Source organism: Dermacentor andersoni, chromosome 2 (genome assembly GCF_023375885.2).
Source record: "Dermacentor andersoni chromosome 2, qqDerAnde1_hic_scaffold, whole genome shotgun sequence".
NCBI lineage: Eukaryota > Metazoa > Arthropoda > Arachnida > Ixodida > Ixodidae > Dermacentor > Dermacentor andersoni.
Window position 1 is genome coordinate 34,732,056 of NC_092815.1, and position 23,052 is coordinate 34,755,107.

The window sequence follows — 23,052 nt, forward strand, 5'->3', positions numbered from 1 at the left end:
CACGCTATATGAAAAAGGTCGCACACAAGGCTATGTAGTGGTTGATCACGTAGCACATTTACTACCTCTTCATAATGTTCAACCAAAATTAACTGCTGCTTACCAGCTGGAAGTGACACTGCGAAAGCGCCCTTGTTGTTCTAGGCGCTCAATCTTCTGATAAGCGTTTGTAGATAATACAGGCTGTACCCATGGAATTCTGATTACGATAAACGAAGTTTACTCTGAACCTTGTATGTGATCTTTAGACGTGTATCTGAGTGTAAGCAAGGCAGCACAGACGAAGACTTATTGCAGAGTTCACTATCATTGAATAACGTACAAGAAGTAAACGTGCAGCATCGAAAAGGTTTCTTGTGCCCAGACCATAGTTGGTCGTGTAGTAACTACCCATTCTTTTGCGAAGTGTATGATAAATGATTTTTTTACACATCCTCTCCAGTATTAAAAAGGTTTCTTGTGCTCAGACTATATTTAGTCGTGTAGTAAATACTCATTCTTTTGAGGAGTGTATGATGGATAACCTCTTTACGCATCTTTTGAAGACATCTTCAGCTTAACTCTATCAAATGTAGGACATATTGTTCCATAAAAAAAGTATAAGATGTCAGTTTCTGCACTGAGTGTTGTGGGTATTGAGGAATGCGCCGGCACAATTGTGCGGGCATTCTCCTGTTCTGACCCTAAGACCCCGCAGTGTTCACTAAACATTTAGTTCTGCAAGCTTGGTGCAACAACATATTACAGTTAGCGAGTCATGATGCAGCTGTACGTACAGAAGTTTTTAGACGATTATACATGACAGACCATTTTATGGGCAGGTCAACTAGGTGTGTGTTCGGTCAGTCCCTATAATGAACCAATGTAGTATCGCATCCGCTCGATCCTACATGCACAGTGTTTTGATTGAGCAACCATGGTTGTGTGATGGAACTACTGCTGGTCACTTAAATTACATACTTTCCCTGGATGCACTACATGGCTTATGTTGGTTTTTGTTCTTTTCATAGTTGACACCTAATTTCGTTTTATTTGCTCCTTCCAGTCCATCTTTTCAGACCACACTGTAGAAGTTAATGTGCGGTGGTTGGCAGTCCTGTACATAAAGAATGGCATTGAGCGGTACTGGAGGAAAACAGCAACTAAGTAAGTATATGGCATTAACTACTTTTGTAGTCATTCATTATGAAAATGTTTTCACAAAAATGTTCATTGTATATGTTGTTCACAGTTGCAATTGAGTATTTGATGTATGTTGGTCACAGTTTTTCAAAGTGTGCTATGCTAAGCGTGTCATTTGTGTTGACCAGTCAAACTGCACTCCAGGAACTCCCACATACACAGTCTCTGACATCCCTCTTAAATGTGCTACATCACTGCCTACCCTCGTTGTCACTTTTACCTCTGACCTGTTCTCCGTGCATTTTGCCAATGCAGTCACTGAGGCCAGATGTCTCCTGGGATTTGTGTCACAGGTGTCAAAATAGGTGGTCTGACCATTTTCTGCACCTTATACACTGCACTCATGCTCCCACACCTTGAGTATTGCTATGCAATATCGTGGACAGGCCGGACAGGCTGCCATTGGAATCTGAACCTGGCAATGTTTAACGTTAGAACGTTATCTAGTGAGGCGAGTCTAGCAGTGTTATTGGAGGAATTTGAGGGTAGTAAATGGGATATAATAAGGTTCAGTGAGGTTAGGAGGACAAAAGACGCATATACAGTGCTAAAAAGCGGGCACGTCCTGTGCTACCGGGACTTAGCGGAGAGACGAGAACTAGAAGCCGGATTCCTAATTAATCAGGATATAGCTGGTAACATACAGGAATTCTATAGCATTAACGAGAGAGTGGCAGGTCTTGTTGTGAAACTTAATAAGAGGTACAAATTAAAGGTCGTACAGGTCTACGCCCCTACATCCAGTCATGATGACCAGGAAGTCGAAAGCTTCTATGAAGACGTGGAATCGGCAATGGGTAAAGTCAAAACAAAATACACTATACTGATGGGCGACTTCAATGCCAGGGTAGGCAAGAAGCAGGCTGGAGACAAGTCAGTGGGGGAATATGGCATAGGCTCTAGGAATAGCAGGGGGGAGTTATTAGTAGAGTTTGCAGAACAGAATAATATGCGGATAACAAATACCTTCTTCCGCAAGCGGGATAGCCGAAAGTGGACGTGAAGGAGACTAGAAATGAAATAGACTTCATACTCTGCGCTAACCCTGGCATCATACAAGATGTGGACGTGCTCGGCAAGGTCCACTGCAGTGACCATAGGATGGTAAGAACTCGAATTAGCCTAGACTTGAGGAGGGAACTGAAGAAACTGGTACATAAGAAGCCAATCAATGAGTTAGCGGTCAGAGGGAAACTAGAGGAATTCCGGATCAAGCTACAGAACAGGTATTTGGCTTTAACTCAGGAAGAGGACCTTAGTGTTGAAGCAATGAACGACAATTTTATGGGCATCATTGAGGAGTGTGCAATAGAAGTCGATGGTAACTCCGTTAGACAGGATACCAGTAAGCTATCGCTGGAGACGAAAGATCTGATCAAGAAACGCCAATGTATGAAAGTCTCTAACCGTACAGCTAGAATAGAACTGGCAGAAGTTTCGCAGTTAATCAACAAGCGTAAGACAGCTGACATAAGGAACTATAATATGGATAGAATTGAACATGCTCTCAGGAACGAAGGAAGCCTAAAAGCAGTGAAGAAGAAACTAGGAATCGGCAAGAATCAGATGTATGCGTTAAGAGACAAAGCCGGCAATATCATTACTAATATGGATGAGATAGTTCAAGTGGCTGAAAAGTTCTATAGAGACTTATACAGTACCAGTAGCACCCACGAAGATAATGTGAGAGAGAATAGTCTAGAGGAATTTGAAATCCCACAAGTAATGCCGGAAGAAGTAAAGAACGCCTTGGGAGCTATGCAAAGGGGGAAGGCAGCTGGGGAGGATCAGGTAACAGCAGATTTGTTGAAGGATGGTGGGCACATTGTTCTAGAAAAACTGGCCACCCTGTATACACAGTGCCTCATGACCTCGAGCGTACCGGAATCTTGGAAGAACACTGACATAATCCTAATCCATAAGAAAGGGGATGCTGCCAAAGACTTGAAAAATTATAGACCGATCAGCTTACTGTCCGTTGCCTACAAAGCATTTACTAAGGTAATCGCAAATAGAATAAGGAACACCTTAGACTTCTCTCAACCAAAGGACCAGGTAGGATTCCGTAAAAGCTACTCAACAATAGACCATATTCACACTATCAATCAGGTGATAGAGAAATGTGCACAATATAACCAACCCTTATATATTGCTTTCATTGATTACGAAAAAGTGTTTGATTCAGTCGAAACCTCAGCAGTCATGGAGGCATTACGGAATCAGGGTGTAGACGAGCCATATGTAAAAATGCTGAATGATATCTATAGCGGCTCCACAACCACCGTAGTGCTCCATAAAGAAAGCAACAAAATCCCAATAAAGAAAGGTGTCATGCAGGAAGATACGATCTCTCCTATGCTATTCACAGCGTGTTTACAGGAGGTATTCAGAGACCTGGAGTGGGAAGAATTGGGGATAAGAGTTAATGGAGAATACCTTAGTAACTTACGATTCGCTGATTATATTGCCTTGCTTAGTAACACAGGGGTCCAATTGCAATGCATGCTGACTGACCTGGAGAGGCAAAGCAGAAGCGTGGGTCTGATAATTAATCTGCAGAAAACTAAAGTAATGTTTAACAGTCTAGGAAGGGAACAGCAGTTTACGATCAGTAGCGAGGCACTGGAAGTGGTAAGGGAATACATCTACTTCGGTGAGGTAGTGACTGCGGATCCAGATCATGAGACTGAAATAATCAGAAGAATAAGAATGGGCTGGGGTGCGTTTGGCAGGCATTCTCAGATCATGAACAGCAGGTTGCCAGTATCCTTCAAGAGAAAAGTGTAGAGTATAACAGCTGTGTCCTACCAGTACTAACGTACCGGGCAGAAACCTGGAGGCTTACGAAAAGGGTTCTACTTAAATTGAGAACGACGCAACAGGCTATGGAAAGAAGAATTATGGGTGTAACATTAAGGGATAAGAAAAAAGCAGATTGGGTGAGGGAACAAACACGAGTTAATGACATCATAGTTGAAATCAAGAAAAAGAAATGGGCATGGGCAGGACATGTAATGAGGAGGGAAGATAACCGATGGTCATTAAGGGTTATGGACTGGATTCCAAGGGAAGGGAAGCGTAGCAGGGGGCGGCAGAAAGTTAGGTGGGCGGATGAGATTAAGAAGTTTGCAGGGACAACATGGCCACAATTAGTACATGACCGGGGTAGTTGGAGAAGTATGGGAGAGGCCTTTGCCCTGCAGTGGACGTAACCAGGCTGATGATGATGGTGATGATGCAATATCGAGTCTGTACCAGAGCCACTTAATTGACAACCTGAAAGTGTTCAGTGGCATGCTATTTGAATCTGATTTGCTCGCCAGCATTTCTGTGTGGCACTTGGCTGAAGTGCCTCAGATGGCAACCCCTACCATCAGAGGAGGGTTGCCAGAGTGAATCGCATGCTCAGTGGCTATGGTGTTAGGCTGCTGAGCACAAGGTCGCGGGATCGAATCCCGGCCACGGCGGCCGCATTTCGATGGGGGCGAACTGTAAAAACACCCGTGTACTTAGATTTAGGTGCAAGTTAAAGAACCCCAGGTGGTCGAAATTTCCGGAGACCTCCACTACGGCGCGCCTCATAATCAGGAAGTGGTTTTGGCACGTAAAAGCCCATGATTAAAAAAAAAGAAAGAAAGAAGAGTGAATTGCACTTGTCTCCTTGATGGCTCGCTAAAGAGTACCAACCTTGCATCTCTTCCATAGCTGAACAAAGTGTGTTCAGCCTCAGCCCATCGGGGCATCGACTCACTCCCACAGCTCCTAACCCTTTTTGGCAGGAATAAACGATTTCCCGCTGCATGTCTCTCTCCCCTACTATCTTCTTCGATATGACCATTCTGCCATTTTTAATTGTAAATTAGTTCACCAATTTTGCACTTTGGAAGCATTAATGCACACGTGAGCCAGTGACATATCCTACGGCAATCGTCAAACATCATCAGGACACATAAATGCACAGCTCGCTGCTGTCAAAATATGTGCGAAATGCACGCTGGCAACACAAATCTGTATTAGCCAATAGGAGTGCTTCCTGTGTCCATGTGGCAGCAGTAACAAATCGTGATACTAGCTTTTTTATTTTTCGTTTGCTTCTTTTGCTGTATTTCTGCATTGCGAAATATAGCACTGTGGCCATTTGAAGGTCTGATCTCATTAAGATGGTTCCCTAATGGCGGCTTTGCATGGACTGAAAGTCGCGCTCAGCAATGTGACCGCACCTCTTGACAACCAATTTGCCACCAGATTTTTATCGACAGCGCACTAGAAAAGTGTGATTTTCTCAATTGCTATGTCACTTTTCTAATATTTCTCCATGTGATGAATGAACACCTGAGGATCGCGAAAAAAAAGAAAGGATCGGAAATTTAGACTGGTCAATCGAAGTGGTGGGTGGTAAGCTGGAGCAGCGGGGCGGCATTTCCACCACCACCCACCATCGAGAGAACCCTGGCTTAGCAGTATCAGCAGTGGCCTTTAAAAAGCATAAGTACTTAGTGGACATTATGCAAAACAGTGTAATCAGTCTAATATGAATCTCCTCAATGTACTCGACATAATTTAGTTTCCTGTAAATACACGCATGAGATTAGTATTGTATTTAGTTTTGTCTAACAACTTGGTTTTATCTAACTCCCTCTCCTGTTAAGTGGCCTTTAGCAATTTTTTGTGTCGGCTTCTGCTGCTTAATGTCAGATGCTACAACACTTTACACTTGTTTATGTGCCACCATTGCCCAAAACAGATTGCATCCTCACATGGAGGCATCTTGGCTGAAAAGACTAAAATGCATCAACTCGGAATTTCTACACTAATTGCATGGCCAAATATTGTCCTTCAACTTTGTGTCTCTTCCACAGTGTCATGCTGACACTTTTCTAATACCACACTTTATCCCTTTCTTGCAGTGCAATATCTGAAGATGAGAAAAAAGTTCTGAGGCAGAAGATGATATCAAATTTTCATGAGCCAGTCAACCAGGCAAGTTGCACATTATACTTAAACCAAGGACAGGCATGTCTATGAACTGTTAAAGGTACCCTGAAACAACTTTGACGATTTTGTACAAACTTACTGAGTCGTTAGAGTAGGTCCTTCTGATCATTAATTGATGCATCTAAGTGCTCCACGTAAAGCTTGTAATTTATTATACGGTCTTAAAAATGTGCATCGCTGCCGATCGCAGCTTACTGCTCAGCTAAATTTTTATCCCCCCTTACCCATGAGATGTAAATTACCCTAATGACGTTAGTAGGGCAAGCTGTCCGATTGGCTGCCCAGAGTAATTGATAATTTTTCCAACTATAAGGTGAACAAATGTTGTTTGTAATAGTTGGTACCTTAGTTGATTTGTTTCGTTAAAAAGAAATTAGAAAAAGAATGCACAAGAACAATTTCTCACTACACTTAAAGACTTCTGGCACACAGTAAGTGTCGTCTGCTTATGTTACAACGTGCTCCGTTTTGACGAGAGCTCTCAGTCTTTTCAAAAGCACCATGATTCGGCTTTGTTGCATTCTGGACTGCAAACGTTGCGACTGGCAATATGTCAAGCTGCTATATCGTGTCCCTCTGCAAGGTAGCAGACGAGCGGAGTGGCGTAAAAGCATCAGACTGTCACTAACCGATTGGCACCAGGATTTGCGCGTCTGTGGCCGTCACTTTACACCCGAGGATAGCGTTTTGCGAGTCCGGTATTCGGGTAAACGCAAGCGCAAGGAGACTGGGCCTGGCTGTTTGATCGTGCCATTTCACAGGATGAGCAGAAGCGCAAACGTGAATGGTCTGCACGGTGCAGCCTTCTGGTGGCACAGAGCTCAACCAAACACAGCAGCAGTAATGAAGTATATTCTTTGCTGCTGGTGTAAATTTTTCGCAGAAGCGCAATCGCTAACACATTGATTTTGTAAATGTTTAAAATGTTTTGCACTTGGTTAGAGCAATATTAGCTCTTTGTTTGGCTAGTTAAGCTCTGCGCCACTAGGTAACTGGACCGGGCAGACCGATCAGGCTGCTCACGCATGTCTACGCTGAAGTTTCTTGATCAGCTTGAGTTTATCCCTCCACCCATCTGTTGAAACGCCCAGCTCGTCTGTGGTTACCGGAATGCTCGCAACACACGCTGCTTCGATAGCTCTCGCTTGGGGTCTATTACCAAGCAGCTGGCAGAAAGGTTGGAGAGGCTTCGTGCACTTGCTCTTGGGAAACCAGAAGTAAACGACACAATGTGCCATCATGACGCAGAGCCAGTGAAAGTGGAGCTTAGTCCCGGTCTCTCGGCAAACGAGTTTAAGAGAAAATGCATGGCTATGGAGGAGGGTAAGTTGTAATCGTCTGTGGCTCTCTTAATATGAGATGCTTCACACAAATTGTGGTGCAAATGATTACCTTTAGCTCTACCCTACGGGTCTACAAAGTTTGTCCGAACTGTTTCAGAGGCCCTTTAATATGTGTCGAGGCTTTTCATGTTTAAAATTTTCTCGCGGACAGCGCATATTTTAGTGCCCCCATAAACTAGCCTCACAACACTTTCCACGCGTGGTGCATAAATTGGTTTAGTCACCAGGTAGTGTTGTCCGGAACATCTGAGCCAAGCCAGATGTCACTCATGTACATGCAGGAGGGAGCCTACAGTTTTGCTAAGGCTGTTTAGCCTTTCCTTTAACATCTTGAAACTACTGTCACTTTTCTTGTTGTTTTGTACCTGTAAACAGAATAGCTATTGGCTGAATTTCTTTTAACTTCAGAACTGAACAGTTCTTCCAGCAGCAGGAAAACCAGAGCAATAGGTGATGTCCACAACTCGACGTCTATGACGTGTTTCTGGCTCTCACAATCACTTTTACCTCATGCACCCAGCAAAAACATAGCCTTTAAGAGCCGCATTTTTAGCCCAGTGGGCACCACCACTGGAGCGTAGATTTCGACACTGCGTATTCAACACTGGTATGGCAGTTGCTGTATCTGGTAGTGAAGAATAATAACACTGTGTAAATACTTTGTCCTCATAGATTCAAGGATACCACAGAGCATTGTGTCCCCTGGGACTTTAAAAGTGGTTAGGGGAAAGATTATTATAATGTTTTCTCATGAGATTCAGTGGCTCTGCTAGTAATCCCTGCCATGCCAAATGGCCCACGGTGTGTAAGGGAGCATTAAGTGGCGTAAGAGTTGGGGCCGGGCATGTCAAGAGGGGTAGCTGGCCCACACCATTGTCTGATTCATCCACGCTAAGGACGCTGTTGAAGCGAGGAACTTATTCTCATTGAGAACGAGGAGTACTGGGTTTATTTACAATATCTATACGAGGAGTGGAGAACGTTACGTCTCAACAGTCTAGCATGACTGAATTGAAACCCTTCGAGGAGCCAAAAAAGTTCTTTTAAACTCCACTCTGTCCTCACTAGATCCCTAGGCAAGGGCAAGCTTCTGCCATCCTTCATCCAATTGGAGCATCCAAAGTCATCGAAGGACCCAGGTTGAGGGCGAGGGTTCACACAATCACTCTGCCACCTTTTTACATTCAACATGAGGCTGGTACTTGCAAACAAATATGCAGCCTTAGAACAGAGTGATGATGATGACATAGAGCTAATGAATGAAACCCTAACTAGGTTGGCTTCAGAGGCAGCAATTGAAGTGGGAGGCAAGGCAACCAGTGGGCAAGCTCTCCCAAGTAACAAAGGACCTAATAAAAAAATGAAAAAAATGAAAGTGTCCAACTCAAGAGATAAAATAGAATCCGCGTAATTGTCAAAACTGATCAACAAGGCGAAAATAACTGATATTCGAAACAATAATGTGAGAAAGACTGAAGAAGCCGTAAAAAATGGACGCAGCCTGAAATCAGTGAGAAAGAAACTTGGCACAGGACAAACCAACATGTATGCATTGAAAGATAAGCAGGGTAATATCATCGGCAATCAAGCAGATATAGTAAGTGAAGTGGAAGAATTCTATACTGACCTGTACAGTACCCAGAGGAGTCAGGCTACCTCAGTTGGAAACAGAATACAGAAACTCCTCCTGTAACTAGCGATGAGGTCAGAAGGGCCTTGCAAGACATGAAATGAGGAAGAGTGGCCGGAGAAGATGGAATAACAGTTTATTTAATCAAAGATGGAGGAGACATAATGCTTGGAAAACTGGCGGCTCTTTATACGAAGTGTCTATCGACTGCAAGGGTCCCAGAAAACTGGAAGAATGCAAACATTATACTAATCCACAAAAAGGGAGACATTAAAGAATTGAAAAATTATAGGCCCATTAGCTTACTCCCAGTATTATATAAAATATTTACCAAAATGATCTCCAATAGAATAAGGGAGACACTGGACTTTAGTCAACCAAGGGAACAGGCTGGCTTCAGGAAGGAATACTCTACAATGGATCACATCCATGTCACCAATCAGGTAATCGAGAAAACCACAGAGTACAATCAGCCTCTCTGTATGGCTTTCATATATCATGAAAAGGCATTTGATTCATAGAGATACCAGCTGTCATAGAGGCGTTATGTAATCAAGGAGTACAGAACGCTTACGTAAATACCTTGGAAAATATCTACGGAGGTCCTACAGCTACCTTAATTCTAAACAAGAAAAGCAGGTAGATACCTATTAAGAAAGGGGTCAGACAAGGAGACAAAATATCTCAAATGCTATTCACTACATGCTTGGAAGAAGTATTCAAGCTATTAAACTGGGAAGGCTTAGGAATAAAGATCGACGGCGAATATCTCAGCAACCTTCGGTTTGCCAATGACATTGTTCTATTCAGTAACAATCCAGACAAGTTGCAACAAATGATTGAGGACCTTAACAGAGAGAGCGTAAGAGTGGGATTAAAGATTAATAGGCAGAAGACAAAGATAATGATAAATAGCCAGGCAAAAGAACAAGAATTCAAGATCGCCAGTCGGCCTCTAGAGTCTGTGAAGGAGTACACTTACCTAGGTCAATTAATTACAGTGAACCCTGATCATCAGAAGGAAATTCACAGAGGAATAAAAATGGGTTGGATCACATACCAGAGACATTGCCAGCTCCTGACTGGAAGCTTACCATTATCAGTGAAAAGGAAGGTTTACAATCAGTCCATTTTACCAGTGCTGACATATGGGGCAGAGACTTGGAAACTGACAAAGAAGTTTGAGAACAAGTTAAGGACCGCGCAAAGAGCCATGGAGCGAAGATTGCTAGGCATAACATTAAGAGGCAGAAAGAGGGTTGTTTGGATCAAGAAGCAAACGTGTATAGACAATATTCTAATTGACATCAAGAGAAAAAGAATGGAGCTGAGCAGGTCATGTAATGCGCCGGTTAGATAACCGTTGGACCACTAGGGTTACAGAATGGGTACCGAGAGAAGGGAAACGCAATCGAGGACAACAGAAGACTAGGTGGAGCGATGAAATTAGGAAATTCACGGCCACTAGTTAGAATCAGTTGGCGCAGGACCGGGGTATGATTGGAGATCGCAGGGAGAGGCCTTCGTCCTGCAGTGGTCATAAAACAGGTTGATGATTATAATACAGAAAGGAGGGGAGCTTTGTAGATGGGGATTGCGATGCTTGAGACAAGCTGGTGTACCTTGGTTCCTGGTATGACCCTGCAGTTAGCTGGAGCATCTGTCAAACGATCGTGGTGGTTACTGGAGTCCATGAGGGAATGCCTTTGAATGCCCTTTTCCAGGAGTTTCCTTGCTCCCATTGGTCTGTGAAGGCGACAGTGAACAGACAAACAGTACTTGGTCTGCCAAACGTGTCTTGCTTTGTGTGTGCCACCGGCCTGTCCAAGGATGAAGCATTGTTAGCTTCCCAAAGGGATTCGTCGCAGTGGGGTGGGAGAGGCTAGAAAATCGCTACCCCTGCTGGTTAATCGTAACAATGGTCACACTGCCTGACAGTCCCAATGTGGAAACAAGATGAGTTCGTGGAAGGTGGGGACTCAGAAGCTATCAGATTGGGCAACAGGGGTAGCCTCATGCTGGAGCCAATCAATGTTTCGACAAAGGCTACCCATGCCACTAGAAGGACAAGTCCTCTTGATGAAATGTTGACTCTAGTGCGGGGCTTCTCTTATTCACCCGCTGTTGATCAAGTAGTACAGCATTGTCACTTAGTGGACTCACCTCACAGTTCAAGCAATATGCTAGCACCCCTCAGGCTTTGTGATTTTATTCAGAAAAGATATTGCAAAATAAGAGGGACTTGCTAAATTGGTTGAGGCACTCAATGTTTGAGCAAAATTTAACATACTGCAACTGTGGCTTTCTTGCAGCTTGCCTTACAACTTGCCGTATTGGTGTCAAAAGTCGCCCGTTTTGACTGCCCGACTGAGTGGCCCGAGCTTGTGCCAACCTTGCTACAAGTTGTCCGAAACCCGGATGATCTTCCACAACAGAGGAGCCTGCTCGTGCTTCATCATGTCACAAAATCGCTGGCATCAAAACGCCTTGCTGGGGACCGAAGGGTGTTTCAAGAGGTCAGTTCTAAACTATGTCACCTTGTTATTGTGTCTACAATTGCAGGGTCTCGCCATGCGCATTTGTGTCATAGCCTGTTGTTTCCACAGATAGTGATAATCAGTAGGTCTAGTGAATATTTCTCAAATTTTTATGGATTCAAGGATAAATATTCAGAATCTACTGATTTTTGGTGACTTCCAGAAAAACTAGCGAAATCTACTACTTAAAGAAAATTCTCCTTTTTCTTCTACTTTCTACGAAATCTATGACATCTTTAACAGATAACTGTTAAAGCATGGTCAGCTTTTACTGCACATGAGCAATGAGCAATATGTGCTTCTTCAATTTTTTAGCTTAAACATAGTTCAAAGCACACACAACACTTCAGACTTCAAGGTACCAAATGACATCTGAGACCCTTCCAAAACTGTGTTGAAGGTTGGAAGAAGGCGCACTCTTCAGGGGGGAAGCTACCCTGGAGACCGAACTTCTTTATTCTTTAAGATATACAGGTGAAACTTTCAGGGTATGTTCATACCACCGAACTATGAGGAACTACAAAGGTTCATGAAGATGTGTATATTAGTTCCAGAGTTATTGAGGTCTAACTTGGTGGTTCATGTATGCCTGAGGAAGGGCCTGGAGAAATACCAGGACATTGTAGGAAGCGGAAATTCACTGTGATGATCCCTTGATATACATCCCAGGGGACTACAAAGCCCTTTTTTTTAGTTTCCCCTCCAAAAAATTTTAACACAACATTGAATTTGATGTAGCCACTAATGACCACATTCATAAAAATTAATTGCTTATTATAAATTATCTGCACCAGCTTTCAAAAAAAGAAGCTTGTTACCCCCTGGCAAAGTAATTCAGGAACGGAATAAAAAAAGTGGCACACAAATCTGAAGAGCAATTTTTGAGATATCGCCTTCCCCAGCACCGCTACTAGCGAAAAAATTCATTCAGGGAAAACGGGCCTTAAAGTTGAACACATGTTTTTTATTAGAAAGCTCCTGCGGAGCTTCTAATTAGCTCTTGCGGCTCCAGACACACTCAATATGTCCGATTTTTGACTGGCGACAGCCGACAGCACAGTTCCGCCGCTGAAAGCGTCTACGCAGTCGGCACTCACTGCGGAAGATTGGAAGTTCAGTGCTCGCACAAGTCGTACATCGCGCTTCCGCTCACCCGACATCTGTACTGTCGTGGGTTTCGTTGCCGGCATCGCGTGCAGCAACGAACTAGCGAAAAAAAAAAAACAAAGCTGAGACAATAATCTAAAAGATAGCGCAAGGCGATGAGCAGCTCGCAAGCAGGCATCTGTTGAGGCGGTCGGAGCAAGGGGCAACAACGACGCGAGGGCGGCGGGTGAGGCATCAAAGGGAGCAGCCGCCGCCGTCACCCGTGCAGCAGCCAATGGCAAGTGCGCTTTAGCGCGCTGGATTTGAACATGCTGCTCCGGCCAGCCAGCGCTCTGTATCGCAGGAAAACGCCAGTAGAGAGTTTTACTTTAGGGGACGCAAGCGGCTTGCATACACAAGAACTAGGGACGACGGTACTGCGCATGTGCAGACCGCTATGTCTACTTGTGTCCTTGGGGCAGCCGAAAACACCGCTGCCCCTAAGAGGTCACATTACCCACGTGACTCTCGTGGTGTGCGAGAACTTACGAGTAGCTAGCGGGTAGATAATCTTATAAGTCTTTCGTCAAGTGTCTACAGACGTCGTTTTGATATATATTAGAGAGGTTTAGTGTGTCCTGTATTCGGGTAAACGCAGGAGGACGGGGCGTTGGGGCGGGGGTGTAAACGGGACCGGCCTGCATGGTGCATCCACCTGGTGGCACAAAGCTCAAATGGACAAAAACAGCTAATATTGCTGTAACCAAGTCTATTTGACTTCGCTGCTAGTGTAAATTTTTAGCAATGGCGTAATCATGTTGCTGCCAAAAATTTACACCCGCAGCAAAGTAAAATACACTTGGTTACTGCAATATTAGCTGTTTTTGTCTGTTTGAGCTTTGCGCCACCAGGTGGCTGCACCATGCAGACTGCTCCCGTTTATGGCTCCGTCCCAAAGTGCCAACGCAGGTGAACGGGGCGTTCGTCTGCGTTTACCCGAATACCGGACACACTAAACCTCTCTATTAACTGCTTTTGATAAGAATAGTTTTATGTGCTTTAATTCATATGCTTGATATCATATCTTAAAAAATTATAGCGCAGCAAAGATCAGACGTTGATGTCGCTGCAAGCGCTTGCGACCTCACTGCAGCTTGCGTTTGGGGCCGCTAACATATAACGTGTTTCTGCTTGCGTACTCAAATGCACCCAAACACTAGGGGCCCCAACGCCGTGCGTCTCCTAAACTAAAACTCTCGAATAGCGCCTCAACCGCGCCAATGTTGCCATTTTGCAAGGGGGCAAAACAGAGACAAAGAATTCACGGTCAAAATTACACCAAGATGGCGCAGGCAGGCCGCATGGGCCGAGAATGGCGCACGCGCCAAGTTTGACTTCATTTTGGCATTTGCACGTGTTTTGTGGACCGCGGTGGCCTCAAAAGTAGCATTTTTTTTTTACTTTGTGGTTGAATTAGGCACTGATAATTACAGAACAGGTCGTTTATGAAACATACAACCCAAAAATATTGTTTCTCAAAAATTGATTTTTTAACGATTTTTCAGTTTTCGAGCGCCGTGACCCTCCTTAAATAGTTATTGTATTCAGGAGGCACTGTATGTCATGTGATTATTCAAACCATGCACTGCACCAAGAATTTTGGAAGTCACTGTATTATGTCACTGTTTCTCAGGCAGCACATTGTAAAAATAACAATAAGCACTGGATTCTCTCCTGCAAAAGCCGCATTTAATATGGCTCTTTTGCCAGATAAAGAGTCTACTGACTTCTGCTTCACAGAGATGGCAACACTGCCATGACCTGGGTTTGACTGAGAATTTACAGCCCATGTACCAAGTGTGTGAGGTCACGTAATCTGCTTTGGGTGTGAGAGGGAGTGAGCATATGGGTGCGACAGCGAGGACAAGCATTTAACTTGGGAAGGCTGGTGCCTTAATGCGCACTGTCTTCCCATGCACCCATTATGGGTGGTCGCACGATCTGCCATGCTTTCAAGGCGCAGAACAGGCGAAATGAAAAATATCTTGGAATCACAATAACCAGTGACCTCAGCTGGAATAGCCACATTTCTAATATGTAACTCGTCTTTCAGGAAGCTTTGTCTCGTCAGGCACAAACTAAAGCATGCGCCCTCTGGTACTAGATTACTGGCTTACACTTCACTCATCCGACCGAAACTAGAATATGCATGCATTCTGTGGGATCCCTATAAGAAAATTAACATAAACGCTTTAGGGATGGTCCAACGTAAAGCTGTCAGGTTTATTTTTTCTAAGTATAAACTGAGTGACTCTCTTACTAGCCTAATGAATCAACATAATATTCAAACGCTACAACTACGCAGGAAAATACGACTGAAATTTCTTCTCTTGCTTAAAAACGACTGTTTGTCCCCCCCATCCACAGGCTTATGTTAAACCACTTACAGTGCGCCAAACACGGCATCGTCACGCTGATTCTTTAACCCTTTGAAGGTTTTCGCCGTACATGTACGGCGGCGGTTTTCTGTCCCGCAAGGTCTTTGCCGTACGGGTACGGTTCCGACCCTCCGTTTGAAATTTCGCGCCATAATGACGATGAGCGCTCATCGGGAGGTGCTGCCACCTCTTAGCACTTACAAGATGCGTTTGAAATTGGTGCTACCTTCTTGGGGAGATAAACAGAGCTGATTGCTAGCTTCAGCGCGTCGCTCAGACTGCGGCAACGCCCCTTTGGCGGTTTCGGTTTCGCCGCGTGATTGCAACGGAGGCGCGCGAAACGTCATTTTTTCCTTTGTCGGCACTCTCTTGCAGGGCGGTGGAAGTTGATTTCTATCTTGATTGGCGCTGCTCTTAGCTTGCTTATAGCGGCGTTCGCGAGGTATTCCCGCTCTCAGTGGCAACGCGATTTCGCGGTTTCGGTTCCGCCGCGTGATCGCAACGGAGGCGCGCGTAACGTGGTTTTTCTCTTTGTCGGCACGCTCTCGCAAGGGCGGTGGAAGTTGATTTCTATCTTGATTGGCACTTCTCTTAGCTTGGTTATCACCACTTGCTTATCAGCGCCGTTCGCGAGGTATTCTCGCTCTCCGCGGCAACGCGCTTACGCAAGAGGGTGCCTCAGACCTCTGCCCAAGGCAGCCGCACGCAGAGATGGCATGTGTGCGCCAACACAACTCCTTGCTTCAAGAGAGCAGACACGCATTTTAGGTGTGCAGACTGCGATAACGCGCTGTGCGTAGACCCGTGTTACAAGGAGTACCACGCTCGGAAATACTATTGAACATTTTGCGATTCTGAGTGATGCCGACACCAAAATACTGTTCCTAATTATTTTTGACTATTTATTCCCGACTTGATACATTTTGGACATTCAAGATCCGCAAAAAAATAATTTGACCACCTGGGAAAGTTTTTTTCAAAATAATTTGACCCTCAAAGGGTTAACTCCTTATAACACCCAAACTAACCTCTTTAAGTTTTCCTTCTTCCCGCGCACCGTAACAGATTGGAACAGCCTGCCATTATCACAATTGATAAACACCGATTCTATTGAACGCATGTGTCTTTAATACTAGGGGTATTGCAGCAATGTCGGCAACCCTTGTTACTGTTTTCTTTTTCCTTTTTTTTACACGTGAATTTTGTTTGAGTTTGATACTTTTCACATCTTCCTTATTTTATTATTTTCAGTATTTTGCAATGGTCGCTCGTTCAACTTCTGGTACTTGTTCTTTTTTTTCTCTCTCTCTATAGTGGTTGCAAGTGCTCATATATGCGCGTGATACTTTTCTAATGTTTGTCAAGTTGTCTTCCTTCAGTGTACCTTCTCTTAATCTTATTAGTCATCGCTTTCATTTTTGTTTTCTTCTGATATTTACATATGTTGCATTGCTTTTGTATTTTCTTTTCATGTGTGTATGTGTATATATATATATATATATATATATATATATATATATATATATATATATATATATATATATATTGTCACGTGGTGGTGACGTAGAAGAACACAGTAGCAATACTGTGAACGAGAAAACTAACTTTTATTGGGCGAACTTGTGCCCACAAAACAGGCTACACTTATAGCACAACGAAAGCGGCGAACACAGTCGGCGATCGTCGGAAATCTGATTAACGGGTCAAGCGCGTCGGCTTTTATAGATCAGTCGTCGAATGTTCCAGATTAACTGATGGGACCCGCGCGTATTCCACAATGTTCTACGCCATTCGCGTCAGGCGATGAAATCAGATAACATAAGGTACGGCGACAACAGACAGCCGGGTAGAAGCATCGATAACTTTCCAGAAACATCGGATACATGCAGGCGCGTCCGTCGCTGTGCGATTACAGTTGTTAAGCGGTGAAACGTGGGCGCCCGATAAAGATAAGTACACGTGTCAATACCCCCCTCTTAAAAAAAAAACATCGACCCGATGCTGCAAACAAACGAAGTTAATAAACAAAAGCATTCGTAGCAAAGAAAAGAACAAAAAGGACGAAGTTCGTCAGCGTCCGTAAAAGGGTTTAAGGCGCACCACGTGGACCACTTCAGATCGTGCGCGGCGCCGCTGTGAATGCGAAATGCCGTCTGGCACGACCTCATAGTCCAGAGCGCCAATACGTCGGATGACCTTGTAGGGTCCGAAATAGCGTCGGAGTAGCTTCTCACTGAGTCCTCGTCGGCGTATCGGGGTCCAGACCCAAACACGGTCGCCAGGCTGGTACTCGACGAAGCATCGTCGGAGGTTGTAGTGTCGGCTGTCGGTCCTCTGCTGGCTCTTGATTCGCAGGCGGGCGAGCTGTCGGGCTTCTTCGGCGCGCTGTAGATAGCTAGCGACGTCAACATTCTCTTCGTCAGTTACGTGCGGCAGCATGGCGTCAAGCGTCGTCGTCGGGTTCCTGCCGTAGACCAGCTTGAACGGCGTGATCTGTGTTGTTTCTTGCACCGCCGTGTTGTACGCAAAGGTTACGTACGGCAGGACCGCGTCCCACGTCTTGTGTTCGACGTCGACGTACATTGCTAGCATGTCGGCGAGGGTCTTATTCAGGCGCTCCGTGAGACCATTAGTTTGCGGATGGTAGGCAGTTGTCCTCCTGTGGCTTGTCTGGCTGTACTGCAGAATGGCTTGGGTGAGCTCTGCTGTAAAAGCCGTTCCTCTGTCGGTGATGAGGACTTCTGGGGCACCATGTCGCAGCAGGATGTTTTGGACGAAAAATTTCGCCACTTCGGCTGCGCTGCCTTTTGGTAGAGCTTTAGTTTCAGCAAAGCGGGTGAGATAGTCCGTCGCCACGACGATCCACTTATTCCCGGATGTTGACATCGGAAACGGCCCCAACAAATCCATCCCAATCTGCTGGAATGGTCGGCGAGGAGGTTCGATCGGCTGTAGTAATCCTGCTGGTCTTGTCGGTGGTGTCTTGCGTCGTTGACAATCTCGGCAAGTCTTGACGTAACGGGCGACGTCGGCGGTCAGACGCGGCCAGTAATACCTTTCCTGTATTCTCGACAGCGTCCGGGAGAATCCGAGGTGCCCAGCGGTTGGATCGTCGTGTAGGGCGTGCAGTATCTCTGGACGCAGCGCTGACGGTACAACAAGAAGGTAGCTGGCGCGGACTGGTGAGAAGTTCTTCTTCACGAGTAGGTTGTTTTGAAGCGTGAACGAAGATAATCCACGCTTAAATGCCCTAGGGACAACGTCGGTGTGCCCTTCCAAATACTCGACGAGGCCTTTTAGCTCCGGGTCCCCTCCGGGTCCCTTCCGCGCTTATTATGCCAAGGAAGGCGTCGTCATCCTCGTCATCTTGCGGCGGTGGGTCAATGGGGGCGCGTGATAGGCAATCGGCATCTGAGTGCTTTCTTCCGGACTTGTATGTTACAGTGATGTCGTATTCTTGTAGTCTGAGGCTCCACCGCGCCAGCCGTCCTGAAGGGTCCTTTAAGTTAGCTAACCAACACAACGCGTGATGGTCGCTGACCACTTTGAATGGCCTGCCATAGAGGTAAGGGCGAAATTTCGCCGTAGCCCAAACGATGGCGAGGCATTCCTTTTCGGTTGTAGAATAATTGCCTTCCGCTTTTGACAACGACCGGCTAGCGTAAGCTATCACGTGTTCATGTCCATCTTTTCTCTGGACTAGGACGGCACCGAGGCCTAGGCTACTGGCGTCAGTGTGTATTTCGGTATCGGCGTGCTCGTCGAAGTGCGCAAGTACGGGCGGCGACTGCATGCGTCGTTTGAGTTCTTGAAATGCGTCGGCCTGCGGCGTTTCCCACTTGAACTCGACTTCACATTTAGTTAGCTTTGTCAGCGGCTCAGCGATGCGTGAAAAGTCCTTGACAAAGCGCCTATAGTAGGCACACATGCCAAGGAATCTGCGCACTGCCTTCTTGTCGGTTGGCTGCGGGAACTTTGCGATGGCAGCTGTCTTCTGTGGGTCGGGGCGTACTCCTGATTTGCTGATCACGTGGCCTAGGAACAAAAGTTCATCGTAAGCGAAACGGCACTTTTCCGGCTTCAGAGTGAGCCCTGATGACTTGATGGCTTCTAACACTGTCGCAAGCCGCCTAAGGTGATCGTCGAAATTTCCGGCGAAGACAACGACGTCATCCAGGTAAACAAGGCACGTCTGCCACTTCAGTCCGGCTAACACCGTGTCCATGACGCGCTGAAACGTTGCAGGCGCCGAGCACAGTCCGAATGGCATGACCTTGAACTCGTAGAGGCCGTCTGGCGTGATGAAGGCAGTCTTTTCGCGATCTCTCTCGTCGACTTCTATTTGCCAGTAGCCAGACTTGAGGTCCATCGACGAGAAGTATTTAGCGTTGCAGAGCCGATCCAATGCGTCGTCTATCCGTGGAAGGGGGTACACATCCTTCTTCGTGATCTTGTTTAGTCGACGATAATCAACGCAGAAGCGTAGGGTTCCGTCCTTTTTCTTTACCAGGACTACAGGAGAGGCCCACGGGCTTTTCGACAGCTGGATGATGTCGTCGCGCAGCATTTCGTCGACTTGTTGCCTAATAGCTTCACGTTCTCGCGTCGAAACTCGGTAAGGGCTCTGGCGTAGTGGTCGAGCGCACTCTTCGGTTATTATGCGATGCTTTGCGACTGGTGTTTGTCGAATCCTCGATGACGTCGAAAAGCAGTCTTTGTATCGTCGAAGCAGAGTTCTGAGCTGTTGCTGCTTAATCACGGGGAGACTTGGATTTATGTCGAAGTCTGGCTCGGGAACTACGGTCGTCGGGGTAGATGCAACAGAATCCGAGAGGACAAAGGCATCGCTGGTTTTCTGAATTTCCTCGATGTATGCGATCGTCGTGCCCTTGTTGATGTGCTTGAACTCCTGGCTGAAGTTTGTCAGCAACACTTTCGTGTTTCCTCCGTGCAGTCGAGCGATCCCTCTTGCGACGCAAATTTCACGGTCGAACAGCAAACGCTGGTCGCCTTCGATGACGCCTTCTACGTCAGCGGGTGTTTCAGTGCCGACGGAAATAATAATGCTGGAGCGCGGCGGGATGCTCACTTGATCTTCGAGCACACTCAAGGCGTGGTGACTACGAGGGCTCTCCGGCGGTGTCGCTTTATCTTCCGACAGCGTTATAGACTTCGACTGCAGGTCGATGATTGCGCCGTGTTGGTCCAGGAAGTCCATACCGAGAATGACGTCTCGTGAACACTTTTGGAGGATAACGAAGGTGGCAGGGTAAGTCCGGTTATGAATGGTTATTCTTGCCGTGCATATTCCAGTCGGCGTGATGAGGTGTCCTCCAGCGGTCCGAATTTGAGGGCCTTCCCATGCGGTCTTAACCTTCTTCAACTGGGCGGCGATGTGTCCACTCATTACGGAGTAATCGGCCCCTGTGTCCACTAAGGCGGTAACTGCGTGGCCGTCGAGAAGCACGTCGAGGTCGGTGGTTCTTTGTCTGGCGTTGCAGTTAGGTCTTGGCGTCGGATCACGGCTGCGTCGCGTTAAACTGAAGCTGGAACGTCGCGTCGTCACGTAGTCTTTTGTCGGTGTAGTCTTGGCTTTCTGACTTCGTCGGGACGGCGGCGTGTCATTATTATGTCGTGGAGATGGTCTCTTCGGCGTCTCCGTCGGCGTCGGAGGATCTTCGTCAGTTCGACGAACAGCAACCGCACCTCCATCGGTTGCTGCTTTTAGTTTTCCGGATATGGGCTCGCAGACCGGCCCCGGGCTGGGCCAGTGTATGGTCGGCGCTGCGGCGACAGGTAACGGCCTGGTGACGGCGAACGGGACGGTCGTCGAGGGCTCCACTGAGTGGCGGCGAGGTAGTCGGCGATATCGCGAGGTCGTTCGCCAATCTGTGGTCGCGGCGCGTTCACGGCGAACCCTCGGAGTCCCATCTCCCGGTATGGGCATCGGCGGTAGATGTGCCCGGCTTCTCCGCAGTGATAGCAAAGCGGGCGATGGTCAGGGGCGCGCCAAACGTCAGTCTTCCTTGGAATGCCGCGTGGGGTGATGGGTTGGCGTGCTGGCGGCGGGGTTGGTGGTGGACGACGGAACTGTGTCGTCACTGGGCCCTGCCGTGGGCGCGGAGGGGGAACGTGACGGCGGGCTACAGCGGCGTATGTCATCGCTTGCGGTTGAGGCTGCGGCGATTCAGGGGCTACTCCGAGTTGTTGTTGGAGCTCCTCACGTACAGCGTCGGCAATCGAAGCCACTTGAGGCTGCGGTGACGGGAACAGCTTTTGTAGTTCCTCCCGCACGACCGCTCGGATAGTCTCGCGCAGGTCATCGGTGGCCAGTGACTGAATTCCTGTGTAGTTGGTAGAGTTCGTGCGGCGGTTGAATTGCCGGTTCCGGATTTCGAGTGTCTTCTCGATGCTGGTGGCCTCGTGAAGAAACTCTTCTACGGTCTTCGGTGGACTTCGTATCATTGCGCCGAAAAGTTCTTCCTTCACGCCACGCATGAGAAGGCGGACTTTCTTCTCTTCGGGCATATCCGGGTCGGCGTGGCGGAACAGGCGGTTCATTTCTTCCGTGAATATGGCGACGTTCTCGTTAGGTAGCTGCACTCGGGCGTCCAGCATAGCTTCGGCCCTTTCCTTGCGCACGACGCTTGTAAAGGTGCGCAGGAAGCCGGTACGGAACAGGTCCCATGTTGTCAATGTCGACTCCCTGTTCTCGAACCACGTTCTGGCGGCGTCTTCTAGGGCGAAGTATACATGCCGCAACTTGTCGTCGGAGTCCCAGTTGTTGAAAGTGGCGATTCGCTCGTACGTCTCCAGCCAGGATTCCGGGTCTTCAGTTGCTGCTCCATGGAAGATCGGTGGGTCCCGAGGTTGTTGCAGGACAACGGGTGTCACTGGGGCAGCCATTGGGGTTGTCTTGGCCACGATCTTCTTGGTCTTCTCAGGTAGAAGTCCGTGTTCCGGGGGCAGCTGTTGTAGACGACGGCTTACTCGATGGTCCGTGACTACGTTGGTGCTCTTTTTACGGTCCGGGCTTGGATCACGGTTTGTCGGGGGCGTCCGGTACATGGACCAAAAGCACCTCCACCAGATGTCACGTGGTGGTGACGTAGAAGAACACAGTAGCAATACTGTGAACGAGAAAACTAACTTTTATTGGGCGAACTTGTGCCCACAAAACAGGCTACACTTATAGCACAACGAAAGCGGCGAACACAGTCGGCGATCGTCGGAAATCTGATTAACGGGTCAAGCGCGTCGGCTTTTATAGATCAGTCGTCGAATGTTCCAGATTAACTGATGGGACCCGCGCGTATTCCACAATGTTCTACGCCATTCGCGTCAGGCGATGAAATCAGATAACATAAGGTACGGCGACAACAGACAGCCGGGTAGAAGCATCGATAACTTTCCAGAAACATCGGATACATGCAGGCGCGTCCGTCGCTGTGCGATTACAGTTGTTAAGCGGTGAAACGTGGGCGCCCGATAAAGATAAGTACACGTGTCAATATATATATATATATATATACACGTGCATACGTAAATATTTCTGTATTCTGCCCCTCCTGCTAGGGCCCCCATTTGGGCCTGCAGTATTGTATAAATAAATAAATTAAATAAAGGAACGGCAGCATGAAATGTTCCCTGTTGCTGGCTCTCCTTACCATACCAGCACATTGACTACAAGTGCTCACTGTCATGCAGTTAACTCTGTGTGTCTCTGGGCTTGGGGTACCACAATGTTAGTTATTAAATGAATGCTTACCGCAGTTTATAGTGCCAATAAAACTATGAGCCTTTCTAATACCCTGCTATAGCTGTCAATGCTTCGTCCTTCA

The 23,052-nt window shown here is 46.8% G+C and overlaps 1 protein-coding gene across 1 annotated transcript in view; it reads left to right on the forward strand.

Annotated features, from left to right (window-relative positions):
* Positions 1–23,052, forward strand: part of Impbeta11 (importin beta11) — a 125,471-nt gene that overhangs the window by 444 nt on the left and 101,975 nt on the right. The window contains exons 2-4 of the mRNA XM_050189561.2: positions 1,046–1,146; positions 6,090–6,162; positions 11,463–11,666. Coding sequence (XP_050045518.1) covers positions 1,046–1,146; positions 6,090–6,162; positions 11,463–11,666 — 378 coding nt within the window. The remainder of the gene's footprint in view (positions 1–1,045; positions 1,147–6,089; positions 6,163–11,462; positions 11,667–23,052) is intronic.